Raw genomic sequence first — 23185 nt, forward strand, 5'->3', positions numbered from 1 at the left:
AACGAAAGGTATAAGTCAATGTGGTATTGGGAGATCGACTTGAGTAGGACATACTTGAGTTTCCCTAAATCACATACTTATTCTGATGTTTTATTATTGTGTTTATTGATTTGATTAAAATGCATGTTCTATGGATTTATAGGAGCATGCATTAGATGAGTAATCTTGTGACAGAAGTACCTGATAGTGGCGGGATCGCCACGGGCACATTGCACGATGTCACAAGATAGTGTATTGGCGATAGGGCCACAGTCTGTGACGGATAGGTCAGGACACTGGATGTATGGTTATATCGACGTGGATAGAATTGGAGTTTCTTCTATTACTGTTGGTCGATATAGGAATACCAACATCTGGAAACCGGGATCCCTAGACTAGGATTGAGTCTAGTCTGAGACGTGGAGTCACGAGTTTATTTACAGTTTGATATTGATTCATGTTTCCGATTTGATACATGTTCTTGATATCTATTTCATGCATTTCTATCGATTATATGCTTGCATGTTTCTTTGATTTATACTGGGAATTATATTCTCACCGGAGTTATCCGGCTGTTGTCTTGTTTGTATGTGTACATGACAACAGGTGGGACAGGATCAGGGTCGAGGAGATGATGAGAGATCGAGATTAGAGTGGAGACTACGGACTTTGACCTTGCTGTAGATAGGATTCAGCACTTGACATTTAGTTGTTGAACCTTAGTTTGAGTTTGATGTTTGTTGTACAAGACCTGTACTTTTATACAGATATGTATATTAGATTGAATTCCATTACGTTCCGCACTATATTTTTTTTAAAAAAAAATGTAGACCCAGATTAATTACATTGATCCAATTGTCCCAATGACGATTAAGAAGATGATTAGCGTCCGGGTCCCCACACTTACTTCTTTTTTTAATTCATTTTTCATTATAGTGCTGACATGATACATGAAAATACTGACATGATGATGTATTTTTTTCTAAGTTTATTATGTCACGACAACACTTAACTATTTCACGTGTTTACAAATTTTTCTACATAATATATACACGCAATAAATTTTTATTTGTGGTTAATTTAGTGTTTTAGGGCACAAAGATTTTGTGATTTGATGTTGTTGCTTTTTTATCACGATCAATAATTACATTTTTTTTTAAATAATGATCAATAATATTGTAAAGTGTGTGATGTAAACGTACATTATCTTATAAAGAGAAATATATGGTTGAAAAGTGTAAATTTGAAGCCCCCACATATCTTAGGCAGAGGATAAGGCTTCCTCGGGTCCAAACTCAACGTCGTGGTGGAAATTTTATTTTATTTTTATAAATTAAACCCATTTATTATTATACTACATAATTTCGTTGAACCAGATTACGATATTTTAGAATTTAAACAATAAATAAATTAAAATTATATATGTATACATGGAAAGTAGGTCTCTTGTGAGACGGTCTCACAAATTTTTATCTGTGAGACGTGTCAACCTTACTAATATTCACGATAAAAGTAATAATTTTTCATGGATGAACCAAATAAGATATTCGACCCAGGAAATTGATCCGTGAGATCGTCTCACATGAGTTTTTGTGTACATAAAATTCAATTTCGACGTATACATCAAAAATGGTAAATAAATTAATTGGTGAATAATTCTACACAAAATCTTATGAGACCTTTTCACATGTCAATTTTATGAGACAGATCTCAAATCCGATTCGACCTATGTAATTTTTTTTATCAAAAAATATTATTTTTTATTATAAACATGATCAGTAAATATGTCTCACATATGAACTTACCCTTAAATTAAATATATGAATGTTTGTATTTGACTAATTTCCGATACAACCTGTAAACCAAGTGTTTAATTAAATATGAAATTAATTATAAGATAAAAATAATGCAATCTTATTCGTTTCCAAAGTTACAAGGACGTATCAACTACCAAATCTAAAAGTAATTTTTCTATTAATTGTGATATAATATCGACTAGACATGGTCAGTTAGTTGTCCCTAATTGGATTATTCTTCGCTAAATCGAAAGTGATTTTTTCTATGATATGGTCAAATATTAATTTTTATTTTATAAATATATACGCCAACTTCTATAATAATTTGAGGAACTCATATGATTTGATGGTATTGTAATAATAATAATAAAAAAAAAAAGAAACAATTTTGATGTAGCAAAAGCTAACCCGTCGTTAGGCAACTATAGGCAACAAGTTAAATTGCCTTTAAATATCTTACTTAAAGAATTTCCATTTGTAATATTCTTTAAATTTATATGTGATTTTTAAAATAACATATCTGATTTTCAAAATATATCATGTTATATTATTCTTCAAAATTTTGAAATTGAGTCACAAATTGACAAATATGATACTCTTAAATTGGGTCGTGAATAATATAAAATCACATTGGAAATTGGGGAATATAATAGAGTGGTCCAGGAAATATTACAGATCCATTAATGTTTGCAAGTGAGCAATTAATTAAACAATTTAAAAATATAATTTCTCACCGAATGAAGTCATTTATTTTTTAAAATTATTATTACATGTGTAGTAATTTTAACAAAAAAAATTTTTTTGATGGTTTTATGCACATATAAAATGTGTTTGAAATTACTTTTGTATTTTAATTATTTTTTAGTAATCAATGTAGTTTTTTTAATAAAAAAAATAAAAAAAGCTATTTATTATGTGATTCTTCTTTTCCAAAACAATTGGCGGAAGGATCGGAGAAGATCGAGAAATGCTTAGTAATTCACCAATGAAAATTCTATTCTCCTCCCGGTGGTTAATTATTTTATTATTTCTCTTTCTTTGCTTTTTCGAAAATAATGCAAATGTCACTCCAAATCATGAGATATTAGCCAGTCATCGAAGTAGTTATTTTTTTTAGGAGTGGGTCTCATGTGAGAGCGTCTCACGGATCTTAATCTGTGAGACGGGTCAACCCTACCCATATTCACAACAAAAAGTAATACTCTTAGCATAAAAAGTAATACTTTTTCATGGATGACCCAAATAAGAGATCCGTCTCACAAATACGACCCGTGAGACCGTCTCACACAAGTTTTTGCCTTTTTTTTATTTATTTGAATGTTCTATACACAAAAGCTATTATAAAATGGTCTCACGGTCAAATTTGTGAGATATATATTCATTCTGATCCGATTTATACAAAATGTTCGAAAATATTATTTTTCCTTGCAGATATAGATCGGGTCGACTATTAGATCTGTGAGACTGTCTCATAAGAGAGTTATACATGTATTTATATATCAATTTTTTAAAAAATAAATATAATAATAAAACATATAATACTTGATTGGGTAGCCAAAATTTGATTCTGATTCCTTCTGATATTATTAAATGCCTTAAAAAAATAAATTATTTGCGTTTTCAATGAATTTATTGATGGTCCAATCGCCATATGTGTGGAGTAAGAAGAGAGAGATATTAATCTTTATGTGGTGAGAAGTCATGCATGAAATCATAATTTCTTGATATTTAATATAAGATTTTTATTCTAAAATTGATATATAAACAAAGTTGAGAAATATAACTTATTTGTTTATATTTATCATCAAAGATAATACAAAAACTTGTATAAGACGGTCTCTCGGATCATATTATGTGAGACGGGTCTCTTATTTGGGTCATCCATAAAAAAATATTACTTTTTATGCTAAGAGTATTACTTTTTATTGTGAATATCGGTAGGGTTGACCCGTCTCACATATAAAGATTCGTGAGATCGTCTCACAAAAGACCTACTCCAAAGATAATCATCGTATAGAGATGAGTAAGCACGAACATATTTCTAAACCGTAAAAGGTTTCTCACAAATATTGTTGCTAGTAGCTTAGAGAGGTTTTGTTCATAACACTCACACGGGTAGTGCTCTTATCCATTCAGTATATGATACATGTGCTGAGTTGATAAGTCAATAAGTCATGGTCACTCATTCAACCATGATGTATGGATATGAATAACATGTACCAAGCCGCTTAAAAAATGAGATTTAGAACAATATTAAACCCTATTCGTAACGATTGCCAGTTTTTGTAGAATTTCAAATACATCTAACATGTTCACTGACCACATTCAATTTACTTTTATACCTCAGTGATTCGATATGTATTAACTCTAAAACAGAAATATGTAGGTATGAATCACCTTTTTTCTTGAACGATTGCACACATTAGTCACACACATAAACATAAACATAAACATAAACAAAGTCAATCCAAGGCATGCATGCACATAAAATTTGCATTGGAAAAAAACCAATGAAAAATAGTTGGAATTTGAACCAACCTAACCTGATTGTGGCTTTGCCCAGTTCGCTTAACTCTTAATCCAGATGAAGAGTTTGGTCCAGTAGGGGTTCTAGCTTTGGATGTCAATTTTTTGTTTCTGGACACTAGCTTTATTTCTATTAAGCATATGTATCGTTCGGCCAACTGTGTAGCTCATTTTCTAGCTCGCAGAGCTTTAGATGTTTCTCTAGATTTTCAATGGCTAGATATAAATATTCTATCTTGGCTTTCTTGTATTGTTCTTTGGGATCTCCCGGATTGATTTTATTTTATTTTTTAATGTTAAAAAAAAATATTATTGATTTCATGCCAAAAAAAAAAATAATAATAATATCTCAATTTTCCCATTATTTTTTTATCCAAAAAACTATTTCCTGGTATTTGTTGATTGGCATAAAGAGATGAATATTGTTTTTTTTTTGGCACAGATGTATTTTACTATTATTTAATATGATTCTTGATCTTTAATTTTATATACAATCTGTATATTTAGGTTACATTTAATTTGGAAGTATTTTAAAGGGAACCACATATTGATTACATTATTCCACGTCGTTCCACATTCGATTCATTTCAAATGTGGACTCATTAAAATAATCGAAATCGACTTTATTTTTGTGGTCGAAGATGTGTGTGTCATTGAGAACTAATACTTTGTTGGAGCATAGTGAATTAGCACCACTCTACGGATGAAGACTTTGCATCATTTAGTGTCAGATCAGCTTTTCAGATGAAAATAGGTTTGGCGAAAAATTTGAAAGATACATTACTAAAACTGAAACTTAATAAAATAAATGATCAAAAACTCAAAAAATTATTTGAACAACGCTGGTCATCGATCCAATTGCTTGGCTTTTTAACTTCCATCTTAGTCTATGTTGGAAAGAGTTATTGGGGTTAATTTAAATTATATATTCTTGAAAATACGACACACTTTGATTTGGGATTTTTCGTCGTCTTCATGTACAATAACATACTTGTGAGCTCTAAATAGGGTGCTCGTGGATGCTACAAATAAAATTATTTTGAAATTGTTCTTATTATTTTTTTATAATTATAAGATCGATCGAAGTTTTCATTAATGTATTTAGTCTCGGTAGATGATTTTTCCAAGAATCGACCTGATTCTCTTGGTCAAGAAAGGCAAATAATGGTACAGAATTTGTCTGAATAACTAAGTTGTAAAGGCATAATTCACGATTGCCAAGATATGATCGAGGCGCATATGATAACATATCTTTTCTTAATTTCTTCTCATTGAAACCAAAAAGGTGTTTCAACGACTATATNATATGTAATCTCTTGGGAGCTTGAAAGTTGAAACACCTTTTTCTTGCAATCACTTTACAGTTCACAGGATCAAAGAAGATACATTAAATACATATATATGAAATAAAAAAAGAATACATATATATAAAGAGGAAGTTTTCGTGAGATGGTCTCACATATTTATATATGTGAGACGAGTCAGACTGATCTATATTAAGCGAAAATAATACTTTTAACATAAAAAATTGATTATTCATGAATCGAATTGGATATGATATATGTCTCTCACAAAATTGATCCGTGAGACGATGTCATGTGAGTTTTTGTTATATATAAATGTGTGTGTGTTATCAAATGTTAAAGGTCATGTATGACGTATTTCTACATAAAATATCGAATTAAATGGGCATAGGACTATGGGAATCCAGATTTTGCTGAGATTGGGGATTTGGGGCGCCCTTTCAAAAAGGTTAAAATCGTTTTTTCATTGTATATTGTATCATAAACCCTAAACCCTAAAAAAACTTCTGATTTTTTTTAAAAAAAAATCTCTGATTTTAACAGTTGGTAATTAAATTGATTTCTTTTATACTTTTTGCGAATGAAACTTGAAACACCTTTAATTATATTTTGGCTTCATTTTTTTCCCTTTTATTTGAATTACCAATAAATGAGGTTTTGTTCTCGTCGATATCGTTCATGTGTATATATATGTATATATTATTTTATTTTATTGAGTTTATAGAAACATTGTTTACTTTTTCTCACATACAATTTCACATCGCGTGCCCTCCTAATATCCTTTCCTATAATTCAAACGTTGGCAGCTAGAGATGCTTCATGCTTCTCTACACACATTTTAAAATCGAAAATGAGTTTAGAAAGCGGGAATAACGTATTCAAAACAACATATTACAAAAGCCGGCGTTGGATAACCTAACAATGACTACTTAAAGATCTATTCAGATAAACAATTGTTTGAAATCACCAAAACTTGAGGTAATTTTGATTATATAAATATACACTAGATTAATCGTCGGCTTCTTATTAACTCTGATCTACTGATAACTAATTTTGTTGTCATTATGAATTTTTTAAAATAAGAGAAATATCTTTAAAATTATAAATGTACTACTTTTATTGAATAAAAATGTTATAAAAATAAATTTAATAAAATTATGCATTCTTTTATCACTATTATATCTATTTTAAAAAAATTTAAAATTATTAAAATATTTCTTTAATCTTTATTCGAATTTTTGAATTTTTAAATAATTATATATGTAAAATTAGCACAAGAAAATATTGATTTAAAATAATAAAAAAATTAACAAAAAAATATCCCACGTTGCTTGAATAAAACGCCAGTAGTCGACTATCTTTAAAATAACAAGCGATAGGAATTTCAAACTCAATGTATATATTTATTCATGGGTGGTTTCATTTAAAATTAAAAATTGGAATACATGCTTTGTATCACGTTCATTAAAAAATACAAAATTTATTCTGAGATCATTTCACCGATTAATTTTGTGAAATGAATTTATAATTCGATTCAACTCATAATATCACTTTTATTTTAAAATATTATTTTTTTATTATAATTATGAATCGATCAATTCATGATAGAAATATCAATTATCATTTCACAACGATATCTACTCATTTTTTTTTTTAAAAAAAAAGATGTATGTTGAGTCATAAGTGGTTAGTGTTTGCTTGGACAGCTCAAGATGCTTTGTAGTAAGAAATAGTAAAAGTTGTACTTTTGGATTTAAAAAAATGTACTTTTGGATTAATAGTTTTTACTTGTTGGAATGATTAAATACATTATAGTAAGACGTTTATTTTTTATTATATATGCTAATTTTTTATTTCAAAAAATAATTATTGTAATATATAGATAACTTAACATTAATAAATACTAGCAAAAGATACATACGCGTTGTATGTGTTATTATTATTTTAATTTGATCACAAAAAATTTAGTTCAAGGAGACAAGTAGAATCTTTTCATCACACGATTTAATTAAATGTCTTGAAATTTATTTTACTTGGAATTCCTCTTATCACTCAGTTTTTTCTGCTATTATTTATCTAAACAATAGATATAATATTTTCAACATCTATGTGGTTTTTGGAAAAAAATAAAAGAAAATAAAATTTTCTTTGTTCTTTCGAATAGAATAAATATTTTATATTTTGTTTCCAATAATTGTATATGAAAAAACTACAAACTTTTCTTTAAAAATGTAGACAAATGATTGATTGGCGGAAGACAACAAATTAATGGGGGGTGGTTTTTTTCGAATGATTGACACAAATTGCACATGTTAAAACTTAGTCAAAATGGTAAAAAATTTTGAAACGAAAATATGCATTCAGACGAGAAAGAAGCACGTGTTCAGACGAGAAATTACATCTATAAATAGATGCATTTTTTCATAAATTCAATTATCAATTTCTCAATTTTTCTTATCTCATAGTATTTGAGTGTTTAGTTCTATAATATTTTTTAGATGTTTGTTCTTCTGTATTCAGAGAATGTGTGTTATATTTGGAAATACAATGAATGATTGTACACCATAAAATATTATTATTGAATTATTTTCATTTTTCCCGTGATTTTTACTATAATAATTTTTTTTTATAAAATTCACGTAAATATCGATGTTCAATTTTATTTTTTATTTTTAAATTTATTTCGACATAGGGGGCAACCTAAACAAAAAAAAAAACTATAAACTTTCGATCAATCGAGACCAAGTCCAATCACTTGAACTTTTGACATTAAAACCTTTTGCACGTAGTCACCAAATCTTGGTCCCAAAATGTCTTTATATGTGGAATTATAATATTTAATTTCAAATCATACGAGACTCTTTTTTTAATATATTTATAATATACAAAAATTAATGCACCGCGCTTTCCCATACCAATGTTTATATATCAATTATATCCATAGGATTAAGTATTTATGAATTATATGTATAAATTTGGATAATTTCTTTTCATTGAGTTAGTTTTTGAAGTTAAGTTAGTTTCAAGTCTCATTCTCAGCATGGTATCAAAACATAAGTCTAGTGTTATGTGTTGGACTGTTCTATAGGCCACCCGATAATGACTTGTAAATTTCATGCTCAATAAGTTCATTAGTGCGTGTGAGAGTGAATTAGATATCCCACATCGGTTGGATTGAGTACTCGGGAATTGTATGTATAGACTTTGACAGTCCTTCTCATTAGAACTAGCTTTGAGGTTGAGTTATGTCTAAATCTCATTTTTAACAGATAATTTTGTGAGACTGAATTCCAACTGAACCGATCCATAAAAAAGTTATTTTTATGTTAAAAATATTACTTTTAACTTAAAATATGAATCGGGTTGACACGTATAACAGAAATAGAACCGTAAGACCATCTCACGATAATAATTTATTATTTTTTAACTTCTCGCAATTACATAACAATACTAACATTAAGATTTCCAAGTCTAGATCTTATCACCTTTTTTCATTGATAATTCGCACTAGTTGGCATGATCAATGGACCAAGTGCTTGGGAAATGATCCAATTAGATAGTAAGAAAACGAGTTAATTGTTATAATTATTATATTATTTTATTATTAAAATTGAGAGGTTAGACTTATAAAATCTCCAAACCATGTGATGCTAGATTTACTGGATATATTTTTTATTTAATTAATCTCGATTACAACCTTTATTGATTAAATAATCATTAGTTATGTAGTTAATCATGATTATCTAGAGCTTATGGAACCTGATCTTTTCATTTGACATTTTCTACNATTTTAAACCATACGACATATAAAACACCACGTTTTGATTCTTTGACCAATAAACATAATTATTGCACCCAAATGATCTCGTTTGCAATAATTGCACAACTTAAATCTTTTAAATCATACAACAACTCAAACTGTATGTTTCAATTGCTCTATCAGTAAAGATAAATATTGCATATCAATAAAATCTTTTTAAAATTAAATCGAATAGTTTGAACCTTGAGATGAATGTTTNTCAAATATGAACAATAATTTAATCAAAAATCATATATAAACATAAATTTTGCTGAAAATCATGAAAATAATAATTAATTATATAACTTGATGGATAATTTTATTTAATCGATATCCAAAAAGAGTGATCGTGGCTCATTGTAGTTCATATTTTTCTTTCAATAAAAGTCATTCTTTGTTGGAAATATATGCACAGGAGTAGTAAGAGAAAATCGTTTTTAAATCTGCAATAAATTCCCAAATAAATAAATATTTTTCGCAATTTCCAACAATATAATATAAATAAATAAATAAATAAATATCTACATACAAATGTACCCTATTATTCAAGAGCCATTTAAGAAATTTTATTGTATTTTTATTTTATTAATTTTTCATTTAATATAAATGTGCTGATCATACGAATTTAATGCAATCTCTTAAATTGATTTAAAATTTTTTAATCTTTTGGTTTGTCTCATTCGATTTCCAAATATATCTCCTAAATAATTTTCAGGAGTATTAAATTGTATTACGTTAATTGGTGTATCAATTTTTTCATGATACTTTAATGAAGTATAATTTACTAAATTTAAATTAAAATATTAATTTATTTCACAATAAATTTTTTTGAGATTACAAGTATAATATCATTAATCATATTATATCATGTAATTTTGTGATAGTAATATCTATTAAAAATTGAGAGTACAAGCACAATAAATTTTTTTGATAGTACAAGTATAATATCTATCATGCCAAGCACTGATTATTTTTTAGTTAGGCCCTTTTATAACATAATTTTTTTAAAAAAAATAATATGGAATACTGTATTTTATAGCAATTAATTAATACTAAACCACAAATACTATTGTGAGACAGTTTCACAAGTTAATTTCGTGAGATGGATATCTAACTCGACCCAATTAATGAAAAATATTATTTTTTATTCAACAAAAATTACTTTTGATGTTATATACAGGTCAAGTTAACTCATCTCACGGATATCAACCAGTGAGACCGTCTCATAATATATCTATTATCAATATTATAATAAAGATCAATATTCGTGTTGAACAATTTTGATAATTGCTAACTCAGTATGCCCACTTATGTGCTCATGGTGACACTCACCTGTTGGATATAATGAAATGTTTCAAATTTTTTATTTAATAGATGAGTGTCCTTTGAGTACGGAATTAAACAATTGGATGGGGCAGCATAAAAAAATTGCTGTGTTGAAATGGACAAATATGATAGCCACGAAAAGGAAAGGCTCAGCTAAGAAACGACCACAGGTTGGGCTTGGAAAATAATAAAGCCCAACCTAAAGCCCAAAAATACCTACTTTTACTTTCTGGACGAACTGTTATGTATCGTTAACAACAAAGTGAACATAGAGAGAATGTTAACAAACCCAAGCCCAATGTCACTTAAGACCAAAACGTACACGATGACACAAATATGTTCAAATATTGAAGCACAATATATTTTCAATAAGAGAGAATTATATACTTATATAAATAAAGTGGTGATATCTTGTGACGCGATTTCACGGCTTTCTTTTATAAGACTGATCAACTATACCTATGTTTAAAAAAAAAATTTATTTGAGACACGAAAAATATGGACGACACAAATAAAATATTCATCTCACGAAATTGAAACGTGAGATCGTCTCATTAGAGTTTTTTTGATAAATAAATAAATATATATTTTTTGCTAGTATCATATTTGAAGACTGAAATTTTTATTTTTGGAAATGTANAATAATAATAATAATAAATAATAAATAAATAAATAATAATAATAATAATAATAAAAATAAATAAATAAATAGATAGCACACTCACACAGTCACACACACCTACTAAAACCCAAGAACTACTCCTTAAAAACCCTAATAGGTGCCCGCCGCGTCTTCGGCTCCCGGGCGAGTTTCAGGTGAGTCTAGAACGCTGTGATACTTACGGAAATGGATATTATTTGTAGTGAACTATACTATTTTTTTGTAAAAAATCTATTTGTTGAAGAAAGAGCGTTCATTTTGTTTCACAAGTGTAAGCTTATGTTGTTTTCGCCAGGTTTATTGTTTATTTTGGGGAGAATTTTTTTGCCGGTGGTCAAGTAAAATGTTGCTTTTGTTTGAAACCCCGGCGGGTTTTGCTCTCTTCAAAGTTTTGGATGAAGGAAAACTCTCCAAAGTCGAGGTATATTTTCTTGTATCTTCGTTTACTTGCCCATGTTTTACATTCTTTTGATGTTCTTATTTGTCCACTTTGTATTATATTCTTCTTTCGGGTATTTCAGGATTTAGGGAAGGAGTTCTCCACTTATGAGTCTGCTAGAAAGGTTGTGATTCTAAGCTCGGGGGCTTTTGTTTTTACTGAATTTGCGTTATACTTTGTTGACTTAACCTCATATTGATGTTGGATACGTGTTAGTTTCCATTATTCCACAATATGCAGGAATGTGAACTTGGTTTAGGTTTTGATTGTTGTGTGAAATGTGATTATATATGGAACTCGTCATTATTTTGGCATGAAGTAGATGTAGGTAATTCAATCTTTAATTTAACATAGAGTCTAGAGATACACCTCTAATGATCCACTGCGCCTGAAAATAGAACTCTCTTTATGGTAGTAGTTTGTGATGCTTATCATGAAGGGATGCAATAGTTGATGAGAAATATGCTCCATGGTGATTCTTCTGAGTGTTTTTGTGATTTTCATGTTAATTTTCTGTATTTCACACGTTACTTCATAGTGATATTTAATTTAAATCCTATATATCTACCGTTCTGTTTCTTTGATTTTCAACGTTAGGTTGTCAAGCTAAAAGCCTTTTCTAAGTTTGAGAACACATCAGAGGCTCTATCAGCAGCTACGTTGTTGATTGACAGTAAGCCCAGCAAAGGTCTTCGCAATTTTTTGCGTAACCATTGTGAAGGTGACATTTTAGCTGTAGCTGATTCCAAACTCGGGAATACCATTAAAGAGAAGATGGTGAGTCATTGTTACGCCGTACTAGATATATCATGTTGCATGTTGCCGACGACTTATACCAAAATGGTGTGATTTTTGGCTATTCATGGTTCTATTTTATGCCTCAGAAAATTGAATGTATCCACAACAATGCTGTCATGGAACTGATGAGAGGAGTAAGAAGTCAACTGACTGAACTCATATCTGGTCTAGCTGTGCAAGATTTAGCTCCAATGAGTCTGGGCTTATCTCACAGTCTGTCCAGATACAAATTGAAATTCAGTCCAGATAAGGTGAAATGTTAACTAGTTAATTTATGTTGTTTATAATTGCCTTGGAATCGGTTTACAATTCTCAGAACTTACACGATATTATATGTCCTACGAGCTTTCTTTTTAGAGTTATGTATGAGCTACTGATACTCGAAGCTGTATCTTGTTTCTGCTGCCACACAACTGCTAAATTTATGGTTTTTCTTATTCTGATGACGACAAAGCTCGATTCTTGAAAGTTAAAATGGGCTTGTGATTGGCTAATACAACTAATTTCATGATGTTTTATATCAGAAAATTTCTGATTCAAAGATGGAAATGTGTCCTATTAAGGCATAGAGCCTTTGGTTGGAGAACTGGATTTTTGAGCTATCACAACATCCATGTGTTGATAACTGCTTGTTAGGTATATGGTATTCCATGATGCTTCAATGGGAGTATGGATTTAACCAGTGTGGTCTTATTATTCCAAGGATGTATACCTCACAAAAATCCAAACTTTTATAGTATTAAACAATTAAACCGCTCTAATTAGTGGAGGAAGGAACTTCTGCAACTACTTGTTCGAGATTTATGATGGCGTAAATTTGATAATTAATTTTCTGAAGTAAAGTATATTTTTCCCTTCCTTGGAACCTCGTTTTGGAATCAGTCCCACTTCTTGGGGAGTGGAAATGGATTTATATCATTTTAATGCATGTGAAAAGTGAAAAAACCAATGGGTATCAATTGATGTATCATGTTATCATAATTCCCAAAGTTTTACTTATGATAGTTTTTGGCTATTGCTATATTAGGTTGATACAATGATAATACAAGCCATTAGCTTGCTGGATGATTTGGACAAAGAGCTAAATACATACGCAATGAGAGTTAGGGAATGGTATGGTTGGCATTTTCCCGAACTTGCAAAGATTGTTCAGGATAATATCCTTTATGCAAAGGCAGTGAAGTTGATGGGTAACCGAACGAATGCCGCCAAGCTGGATTTCTCTGAGGTAGAGGTTTTAGATTCTGTTCCTTCTACCCACCATGCATGCAAGTGAATATCTTGCTGATGCAATAGTTATAAATATATTAAAATTATAATCGTAACTATATAAATGTATTATTGAATAGGAATGGCAAGTACCAAGACTTACAGAAATGCTGTGTGCCTTAGTATTTTGTGCAAATAAAAGTAAATTGATTGCAAGAAAGTGTAGTTCTCTTGTTTTGCATATAAAACCCTTTGTGAAACTCTACCAACACGCGTATAATTTTAACCAAATACTGCAGAAGTTATACTTATCAGGATTGTGATTTTTCTTTTGCTTACACGTTTAATGATATTCGACTTTCTTTCAGTTTCTGTTAGAACCTAATGAGAATGTTCTGCATCTTAAATAGATATCAAGGCTATTGATTAGCTAATGGGTCCACCCACTTAAAATGCGCTTGTCACCTTTTAATTTTTAACAAGCTTCTAGAGTTGCATGGTTTTTTTTAAAAAAAATTTGAATTCTTATCCGAATTGCATTGCATTTCTCTGAAATATATTCCTATTTAATATGTTGGTGCTTATACATGCTCTACATTGATCACAGATGCTTGCAGAAGAGGTTGAGGCAGATCTGAAAGAGGCTGCGATGATATCTATGGGAACTGAAGTTAGCGACCTTGATCTGGAGAACATCAAGGATTTGTGCAACCAAGTTCTTTCTCTTTCCGAGTACAGAGCTCAATTGTATGACTATTTGAAGAGCAGAATGAACACAGTCGCCCCAAATCTTACTGCCCTTGTTGGAGAACTCGTAGGTGCTCGCTTGATTGCTCATGGAGGAAGCTTAATAAATCTTGCTAAGCAGCCTGGAAGTACAGTTCAAATACTTGGAGCAGAAAAGGCCCTATTCAGAGCTTTGAAAACAAAGCATGCAACTCCAAAATATGGGCTCATTTACCATGCATCTTTGATTGGTCAAGCAGCACCAAAGCACAAAGGTAAAATTTCACGATCCCTCGCCGCAAAAGCTGCTTTGGCGATTCGATGTGATGCTCTTGGAGAGGGGCAAGATAATTCCATGGGACTGGAAAATAGAGCCAAGGTACCTCTTTCAGTTGATACATGCTTTATGTCTGCAGTTTTGTACTAATAATTGTGATATGATTTGTCGACCTCATAATTTTACAGCTTGAAGCTCGGTTGAGGAACTTAGAAGGCAAAGAACTCATTCGTTCTGCAGGATCAGTGAAAGGAAAGCCAAAGATTGAATTTTATGACAAGGACAGGAAGAAGGGGTCTGGTGGATTAATCACACCAGCCAAGGTCGACAACAAATTCCAATTTTTAATATGTTGTTATTTGTTGTTTTATGTCTATATTCTTATTTTGTTTTTCCGCAGACTTACAATCCGGCAACAGATTCAATTCTTGGTCTACTTGAGCCATTATCCAAGAAAGAGTTGGAAGCGGTAGCATCTCCCACAGAGCAAGCTGGCAATGATATTCATGTTACCGATGGAGAGCAAAAGAAGAAGAAAAGGAAGAAAAAACCAGTAGATGCTGAAGAAACCGTTGCTCCAAATGGAGTTGAGGGTGTTGAACCTGAAGATGAAGCAGTTGGGAAGAAGGAAAAGAAGAAAAAGAGGAAGCATTTATCTGATGATTCTGAGTTACAGAATCAAAACGAACAGGATAGTGCAGGAGACAAGAAGAAGAAAAAGAAGAGAAAGCACGAGGATCTTGAAGAAGTCGAAACCCCGAGCAAGAAGAAGGAGAAGGAGAAGAAGAAGAAGAAGAAAAGGGACGATTGAACTGTAACATTCTAGAGGCATGCAAGAACACCAGATCTTACAGTTTTGTGTTTCTTGTGTTTGATTTGGTATTTGGCTTTGTAAGATTATGACGTTCTTGAGTCTGGAATATTCACCTAATGCAATTGAACGAGACATTTATATCTTCTACAAGTGTGAATCTTGATAAATTTGAAGGTTGTGCGTGCTTCTGCTCAATAATTTTCGGGAAAATGGGGCTCCTGGGCCTTCATTCATATACGTTGCATTGCCATTCTTTTGATACAAAAATATTTAAAGTGGATAACTTCAGATTTTTACGCTATGGTTGGATATGTTGGGATGAGTAAAATATGAGATTTGGAATTGGAAATGGAACTCGTGTATTTAAAATTTCAATTCTGGTATTTAAACAAAACTAAAAATATAATGTAAGAATTTGATTTGACAATTAAAAATAATATTATTTGAGAACAAAAAATTATATCACTTAATGTTAAAATTATTCTGTTTACTAATAACATGATATAGGAAAAAAAACATTTTTAAAAAATAACAAGAAAAAACCATATTTTTATTATTATATATATATTTTTAAGAATGTTTTAATAGCTTATATAATTCAATAATTAAAAAAATTTATTTTATTTTACACAACTCTTAAAAATATATAATAAAGTGTGAATTTGCTCTACATGATTTTAAGCGTACCATATTTTATTAAATTTGAAAAGAGCATATAAAATTATGATGTAGATATACAAAATTACTATTAAAAATAATTTTTATTTTTTCTATGGTTCAAAATCTCATGAAATTCCGTGAAATCTCTATAATTTTATAAAAAAATTCCTTTAGTTAAATAAAAATCTAATTAAATTTTATGAAATCCCATCAAATATCAATTTAGTTTTGAAATCCCCTTGTTACAAACAATTAAAACAAAACAAAAACTCATGTGAGACGGTCTTACGGGTCGTATTTTACGGATCTCTTATTTGGGTCATCCACGAAAAAGCATTACTTTTTATGCTAAGAGTATTGTTTTTTATTGTGAATATCGGTAGGGTTAACTCGTCTCACAGATAAAGATTTGTGATACCGTCTCACAAAAGACCTACTCTTAAAACAATATTTCTAATTCCAACACCTATCAAATCTCATTTGTCACTTGATTCCAAACACAATGTTAAAATCTATGGTATTCTTATTAGATTTTAAAATTTTTGTAGATTATGAATGCCATGAAAATTTATATTTTACCATGCTATCGTGGTAGTTATCTTACCACTCATTTAACATATTATATCTTCCCATTATACTGCAGTAGTTATTTTATGCCACTCAATGAGTAATGCGAGATCGTCTCATTGTCCTGCCATGATATGCGTCCACACAAGAGTACGCATATATTATATTTTGATTAACTATAAAAATGCATATATTATATTTTGATTAACTATAAAAATTATTTCTTTTTAATATAAATAGAATAATTTTGTGACACATATATTTTATTTTGGTTATCAATAAAAATTATTACTTTTTATTATAAATATGAATATAGTTGACTCGTCTTACGAATAAAAATATATGAAACCGTCTTACAAGAGACCTACTCATCATGATAGTTATTATATCAGTAAATTTGAAGGAAAAAAAATACCTAAATGCATCTTTGATTTAAGATTCAGTACCTAGGTAAATTTTTTTACAAAACAATACCTGACAACACTAAAAACTTAGTTTTAACTCCCTATAAAGATAAATTTACATTTTTGCTCTTTTATTATTTAAATAAATATATAATTTTCTTCACCAAAATAATTGTGTTTTCTCAATCTACCAAATTAATATCTATTATGGTGTTTCATATACTTAATTTCGCTATTTGAATACTCCAACTGTATAAGAAAATAATATATTTCGAGTAATTAAAACAAATTCAGTCATTGTTGATCTTTTTATTAAAATGCATTAGGATGACTTTTTCATGTCATTTTATTTTATTTTTTAAAATAGGTCATCAATCATCATGAAATAAGATTAATGATTTATTTTGTTTTACAAAGTACCTATTTTGGAGTTTCAGATGCTTGATTTGGCTCTTTGAATACTCCAAATATGTTCGAAAATATTGTATTTTCGAGTGATCACCATTTATTCAGTCATTATTGGTGTTTTAATTGAAAATGCGTTAAGATGACTTATTCATGTCATTTAATTTTTGAAAAAAACATAGTTTGTCACTCATCATGGAATAAGAAAAAGTACTTATTTGACCGATAACGTACTTATTTTGGGGTTCCAGATCTTTATTTGACTATTCGAATATTTCAAATATGTAAGAAAATAATTGAGTTTCAAGTAATACTAAGTGACTTTCGATGGTGTTATTTATGAAGTTAAAATGTGATACCTAAATTGGTACAAATAATATCTAATTGGAGTCTACAAATACTTGATTTTACTCCATAAATACTCACATCCAATTATTTGGATATGTCGAAATATAATTTGAAGTTAATATTTAGTGGCACTAATGATGACATTCGCAAATTAAAATATGATACCTAAATTTAATACAAATAAGACATAATTCGAGCACAAATTAATTCATTTTATCATTTAAATACTCAAATTCGATTATTTTAAGATGTCAAAATATATAATTTGAAGTTAATATTGAGTGACCTTTGATGATGAGATTTTTGAATTAAAAATATGATATCTAAATTGGTATAAACACTACCTAATTCTATCTCACATATACTTGATTTTACCCTTTTAAGACTTAATTTTGATTATTTTGGGACGTAAAAAGTATAGTTTCAAGTAATATTGAGTGTTTTTGGACAGTGTCATTTGTGAAATTAAAATATGATACTTAAATTGATAAAAAGAGTATCTAATTCGAATATACAAATACTTCATTTTACTCTCAAAATACTCATATCCAATTATTTGTGGATGTCAAAATATAGTTTGAAGTTAATATTGAGTGATATTGATGATGATACTCATGAAATAAAAATGTGATACCTAAATTAATAAAAATAATAAATAATTCGAGTCCACAAATACTTGATTTTGATTTTACCCTATAAACACTCAAATTCGATTATTTAAGGATGCTAAATATATAATTTGAAGTTAATATTGAGTGATATTTGATGATGAGATTTGTGAATTAAAAATGTGACACCTAAATTAATATAAATAATATCTGATTCGTTCCCACATATACCACATATACTTATTTTACCTTTTTAAGACATAATTTTGATTATTTTGGGATGTAAAAAAATGTAGTTTCAAGTAATATTGATTGACTTTTAATGTATCATTTGTGAAGTTAAAACTTGTTACCTAAATTGATTCAAAAAGTATCAAATTCGAGTATATCTATACTTGATTTTACTCTATAAATACTAAAATTCAATTAATTTTTTTATGTCAAAATATATAATTTAAAGATAATATTGAGTAGTCTTTGATGATGACATTCGTGAAGTAAAAATGTGATACATAAATTAATATAAATAATACATAATTCGAGTCTATAAATGGTTGATTTTATATTTTTAACTTCAAACTATATTTTTAAAAGGATGATAGTAATTCATTTATCGTAGATTATAATTTGTCAAAAATTTAGATTCTTGCTAAATACTTTTATCATGGGCAAGTTTTGTCATGTGTGCTTGATCCTTGGTTCCTCTGATGCATGTGAGGATATTATTAGATCTTGTTTCAAGCGATTTGATAGGTCAAAATCTTAAATCTTCCCCCACTCTTCCTCACCCTCGAGCAATTTGGAGATTTTATGTTGCAGTGGATGATTTGTGTCGCGTGCTGGCAAGTGATCCATTGTTCATATGCTCAAAGTCTATAAGCCTCGTAGACCGCTCGATCGAGGCACTATACTAGCAGTCAGACTAGCTTATGATGGTACATCTTCTCAATCACTATCTTTTCAGTTTGGGATTCCCTCCCGTCTCCCGTGAGACGGTCTCACGAATCTTTATCTATGAGACAGGTCAACCTTACTAATATTCATAATAAAAATTAATACTCTTAGCATAAAAATTAATATTTTTTTCATAAAGGACCCAAATAAGAGATATTCTTAGCATAAAAAGTAATATTTTTTCATGGATGACACAAATAAGATATTTGTCTCACAAAACACGACCCGTGAGACCGTCTCACACAAAGTTTTTCCATCTTCAAATTCCTTCTCCGGCCTCTTCGCTCCCCCACTTTCCAGCTATTTTGTAATATTCCTTTCTAGACAGTGCTTGATGCTCCTTTATCAAGCTCTTCTGTTAAATCATTTGTTACATTTGCTTTGCATAGGTAAATTCACGCAGACCAAAATTCTCGACCAATCTAAATTTACTATGCTCAGATATATTGTAAGCTGCTGCATGTTTTCTTCTGTCATAAATCCAAGAAATCGCATAATAGATACTAATTTGGTAGATGAAGAAACACGATTATTTTGGTGGAGAAAAAAAAATTTGCCCAGGTACTGAATCTTAAATCAAAGATACAAAAGTATTTTTTTTTCAAATTTACCTTTATTTTATGCACTCATTTAATTTAACATATTATATATACTAGTTCTCATATATACGTATCTTGTACATATTTGGTAGTTATTTTATGCCACTCATTTAATATATTATATAGACTAGCTCTTGTGAACACTTGTTTTGTCGATTTTTTTTTTATTAATACTCTTGTTAAAAAAATAAAAATAAAATTAAACATTGTTTGATTAATGATAAAAACTTATGTGAGACGGTCTCATGAGTCGTATTTTGTGAGACGTATATCTTATTTGGATCATTCATGAAAAAATATTACTTTTTTTATGTAAGAGTATTACTTTTTATTGTGAATATCGGTAGGATTGACCCGTCTCACAAGAGACCTATTCTTGATTAAAACTATGTTCAAACAATTTTTTTTTCTAACAGATTATTAATATTAATTATTAATACACAAAATGTAACCAAGTTTAGGTTTGGCGTGTCTATCTACAATACAAATCACGTGGAGCGGTTACTCTCACAATTTGTTTGTCAACTTCGAGGCTCCGCAACCACTTGAATTTTATTTTATTTTATTTGAGGAAAGCAACCACTTGATATGTATGGCTCTTTCAAATATTTTTTATGATACTAAAAATAAAGTAATTCTTTTTATATTACCTTCTTAAATTATTGAAATGATTTTTTTTATTACATAATAATAAAGAACGTTAATTTCTTTACTTACAAAAATAACATTTGCTAGTGAAATTTGAGTAGGATATTAATTTTGTGAAAAGGAGAGTCAATTAAAATAAAGGATATTCAACAAATAAGTAACAAGTGTATATGACTATGTATGTCATATAGGAATTAGATTTATTTTAAAATTAAATCGATCTCTAATTAAATATCACATTCTATTATCTATTAATAAATTTAATAATTTTTCGATTTACTTGATTAACATAAGTTGCATACTAATGTATTAGATGTATTAAATTGAAGATTTTCTCGATGAAGAAAAAAATAACATTTATGATTTCATAGTCTTAAAAAAGCATAAATAAATAAATTTAGCCATTTTCCTATACTATAAACAATATTTGAAACAATTATTTTCAAAATAATAATCATAATTTATAAAATGTGGGACTAAATATAATATAATATTATATATAAATTAATTTGATTCATAACTATCATAAATAATAATAGTAATATAAATAACAATATCATCAGACGATTTAAATGTCAAAATATAATAATTTAGATTGACATGGGAGATGTAGCATGAGTTTTTGGTTTAGGTAAAAACTTATGTAAGACGATCTCACAGGTCGTATTTTGTGAGACGGGTCTCTTATTTGGGTTATCCATGAAAAAGTATTACTTTTTATGCTAACTGTATTACTTTTTATTGTGAATATCGATATGATTGACTCGTCTCACAGATAAAGATTCGTGAGACGATGTTAGTATATACNACATCTCAGCCGCTGCTGAAGTCTTGCTTTACATTCCAAATTCCAGAAATCGACAGCAAAGTTCACTACTCCAACTTCAAGTTAAGATATCGATCAGCGCCTATTAGAGCTTCTTCTTCTTCTTCTTCTTCTACTGCTCCTTCTGATTCGAAGAAAAGCAAAATCAGGCGTCCTGATAACGTCGATGGAGATTTCTTCGTTGGTACCGTTTCGTTTCTCTCTTCGGTAGATTATTTTTACATCTGGATACGAAATTTATCGTTGCAGTGCGTCGATTATCACGCTAATAGAAATCACAGTTCACCGATCGAGTAGTTAATTCACCGAGACTATCGGATTGATTCATGAAGACCTGAAGTTACTTGAATCGGTTAACTTGGTCCTATTGGTGTTGGGTGGCCACTGAGGCTAAATATTGCTTTATTATTTATTTGATCAGTATCTTTATCTCAAATCATCCATTGTAATTTATTGTAATATTTCTGTTATAATCAACAACATGAAGTACTGTTAAAATTGCTTGCAGATAACACATGCATCGATTGTGATGTTTGTCGCTGGATGGCTCCGGTTGGTAACAGTTTCAGCTTAACATGAAATTTCTATTGTACTGTATATTTTAGTTATTTGTTAAATTAGGCTTCATAGATTTTCTCCACTAACGTGCACACAATCATCATATGTCTCAAGTAGTGAATAAACACTATATTGCCACCTTATCAGATCTGTAGTTCCAATTATCATATACTTGTATCTCTTCATCCATAGAGTACATTTTGTTTTATGGATCAAGTAAGAAAAATTGAGTTTTAATGTCTGCAACTTCGTTCCCTTGGCTTTCAGGAAACATTCAGACGATCTGATGGAAAATCAGCAGTGTTCAAACAGCCAACATGTGATGAACATCGAACAAAAGCGCTTCAGGTACTTTTCTCCCAAAGTTTTTAAGCAACTGAAAAAAATTATAAACTACTGAGTCCTCTAAGTTAAAGCTCTCAGATCCTATTAAAGAATCTACACTTTAGTGACTACGCTTAGCAGACTAGGGATGGCAACAGGTGGGATCGGGGCAAACCCGAGACCCGCCCACCTCACAATGGACCCGCCTGCCCCATGAACCCGGTGGGTCTGGGGCGGGTTGGACCCGTGAACCCCGCAAGTTTTTTAATTTTTTTTAAAATCCAAAATAAAAATGTTTAAACATTAATTAATCATTAAATTTATTTTCAACTTTATATTAATAGTATTTAAAAACAAAATATTATCATAAATTAAATTATATCATTTTTATTCAATTAATAATTAATAAGAAAAAAATATCTAATTATATATTTCCATATATCGTAATAGAAAAAAATTATTTCAATCTTATAATATTATAAAATAAAATTATGGATAAGATATATTTTTTTCAATATAAGAAAAAATATAATTATATNGATGTTAGTATATACTGACTCATTTCTTACTCATTTGTTTAATATATTATCCTCTGTGTGTATATCAGATCATCATAACAAAGCTGAACTA

General features: G+C 29.5%; 2 protein-coding genes across 3 annotated transcripts in view; both read left to right on the forward strand.

The window, feature by feature from the left end:
• LOC140985966 (uncharacterized) overlaps nucleotides 1–23185 on the forward strand; it is a 43994-nt gene that overhangs the window by 16616 nt on the left and 4193 nt on the right. Inside the window, exons 3-5 of the mRNA XM_073453898.1 lie at nucleotides 21648–21857; nucleotides 22182–22225; nucleotides 22499–22579. Of these exons, the coding sequence (XP_073309999.1) occupies nucleotides 21648–21857; nucleotides 22182–22225; nucleotides 22499–22579 (335 nt within the window). The remainder of the gene's footprint in view (nucleotides 1–21647; nucleotides 21858–22181; nucleotides 22226–22498; nucleotides 22580–23185) is intronic.
• On the forward strand, nucleotides 11473–15850 carry LOC140986332 (probable nucleolar protein 5-2). 2 transcript variants are annotated; one of them, XM_073454527.1, is made up of 9 exons: nucleotides 11473–11550; nucleotides 11687–11812; nucleotides 11913–11954; nucleotides 12428–12607; nucleotides 12715–12879; nucleotides 13656–13856; nucleotides 14445–14942; nucleotides 15029–15163; nucleotides 15241–15850. In XM_073454527.1, the coding sequence occupies exons 2-9, from the start codon at nucleotides 11735–11737 to the stop codon at nucleotides 15649–15651; spliced, it is 1710 nt and encodes a 569-aa protein (XP_073310628.1). In that variant the 5' UTR covers nucleotides 11473–11550; nucleotides 11687–11734; the 3' UTR covers nucleotides 15652–15850. The 2 variants fall into 2 exon arrangements, with proteins under 2 accessions (XP_073310628.1, XP_073310629.1); XM_073454528.1 differs by having other exon boundaries at nucleotides 11488–11546.

Source organism: Primulina huaijiensis, chromosome 10, assembly GCF_012295235.1.
Source record: "Primulina huaijiensis isolate GDHJ02 chromosome 10, ASM1229523v2, whole genome shotgun sequence".
In the NCBI taxonomy this organism is placed as follows: Eukaryota; Viridiplantae; Streptophyta; class Magnoliopsida; order Lamiales; family Gesneriaceae; genus Primulina; species Primulina huaijiensis.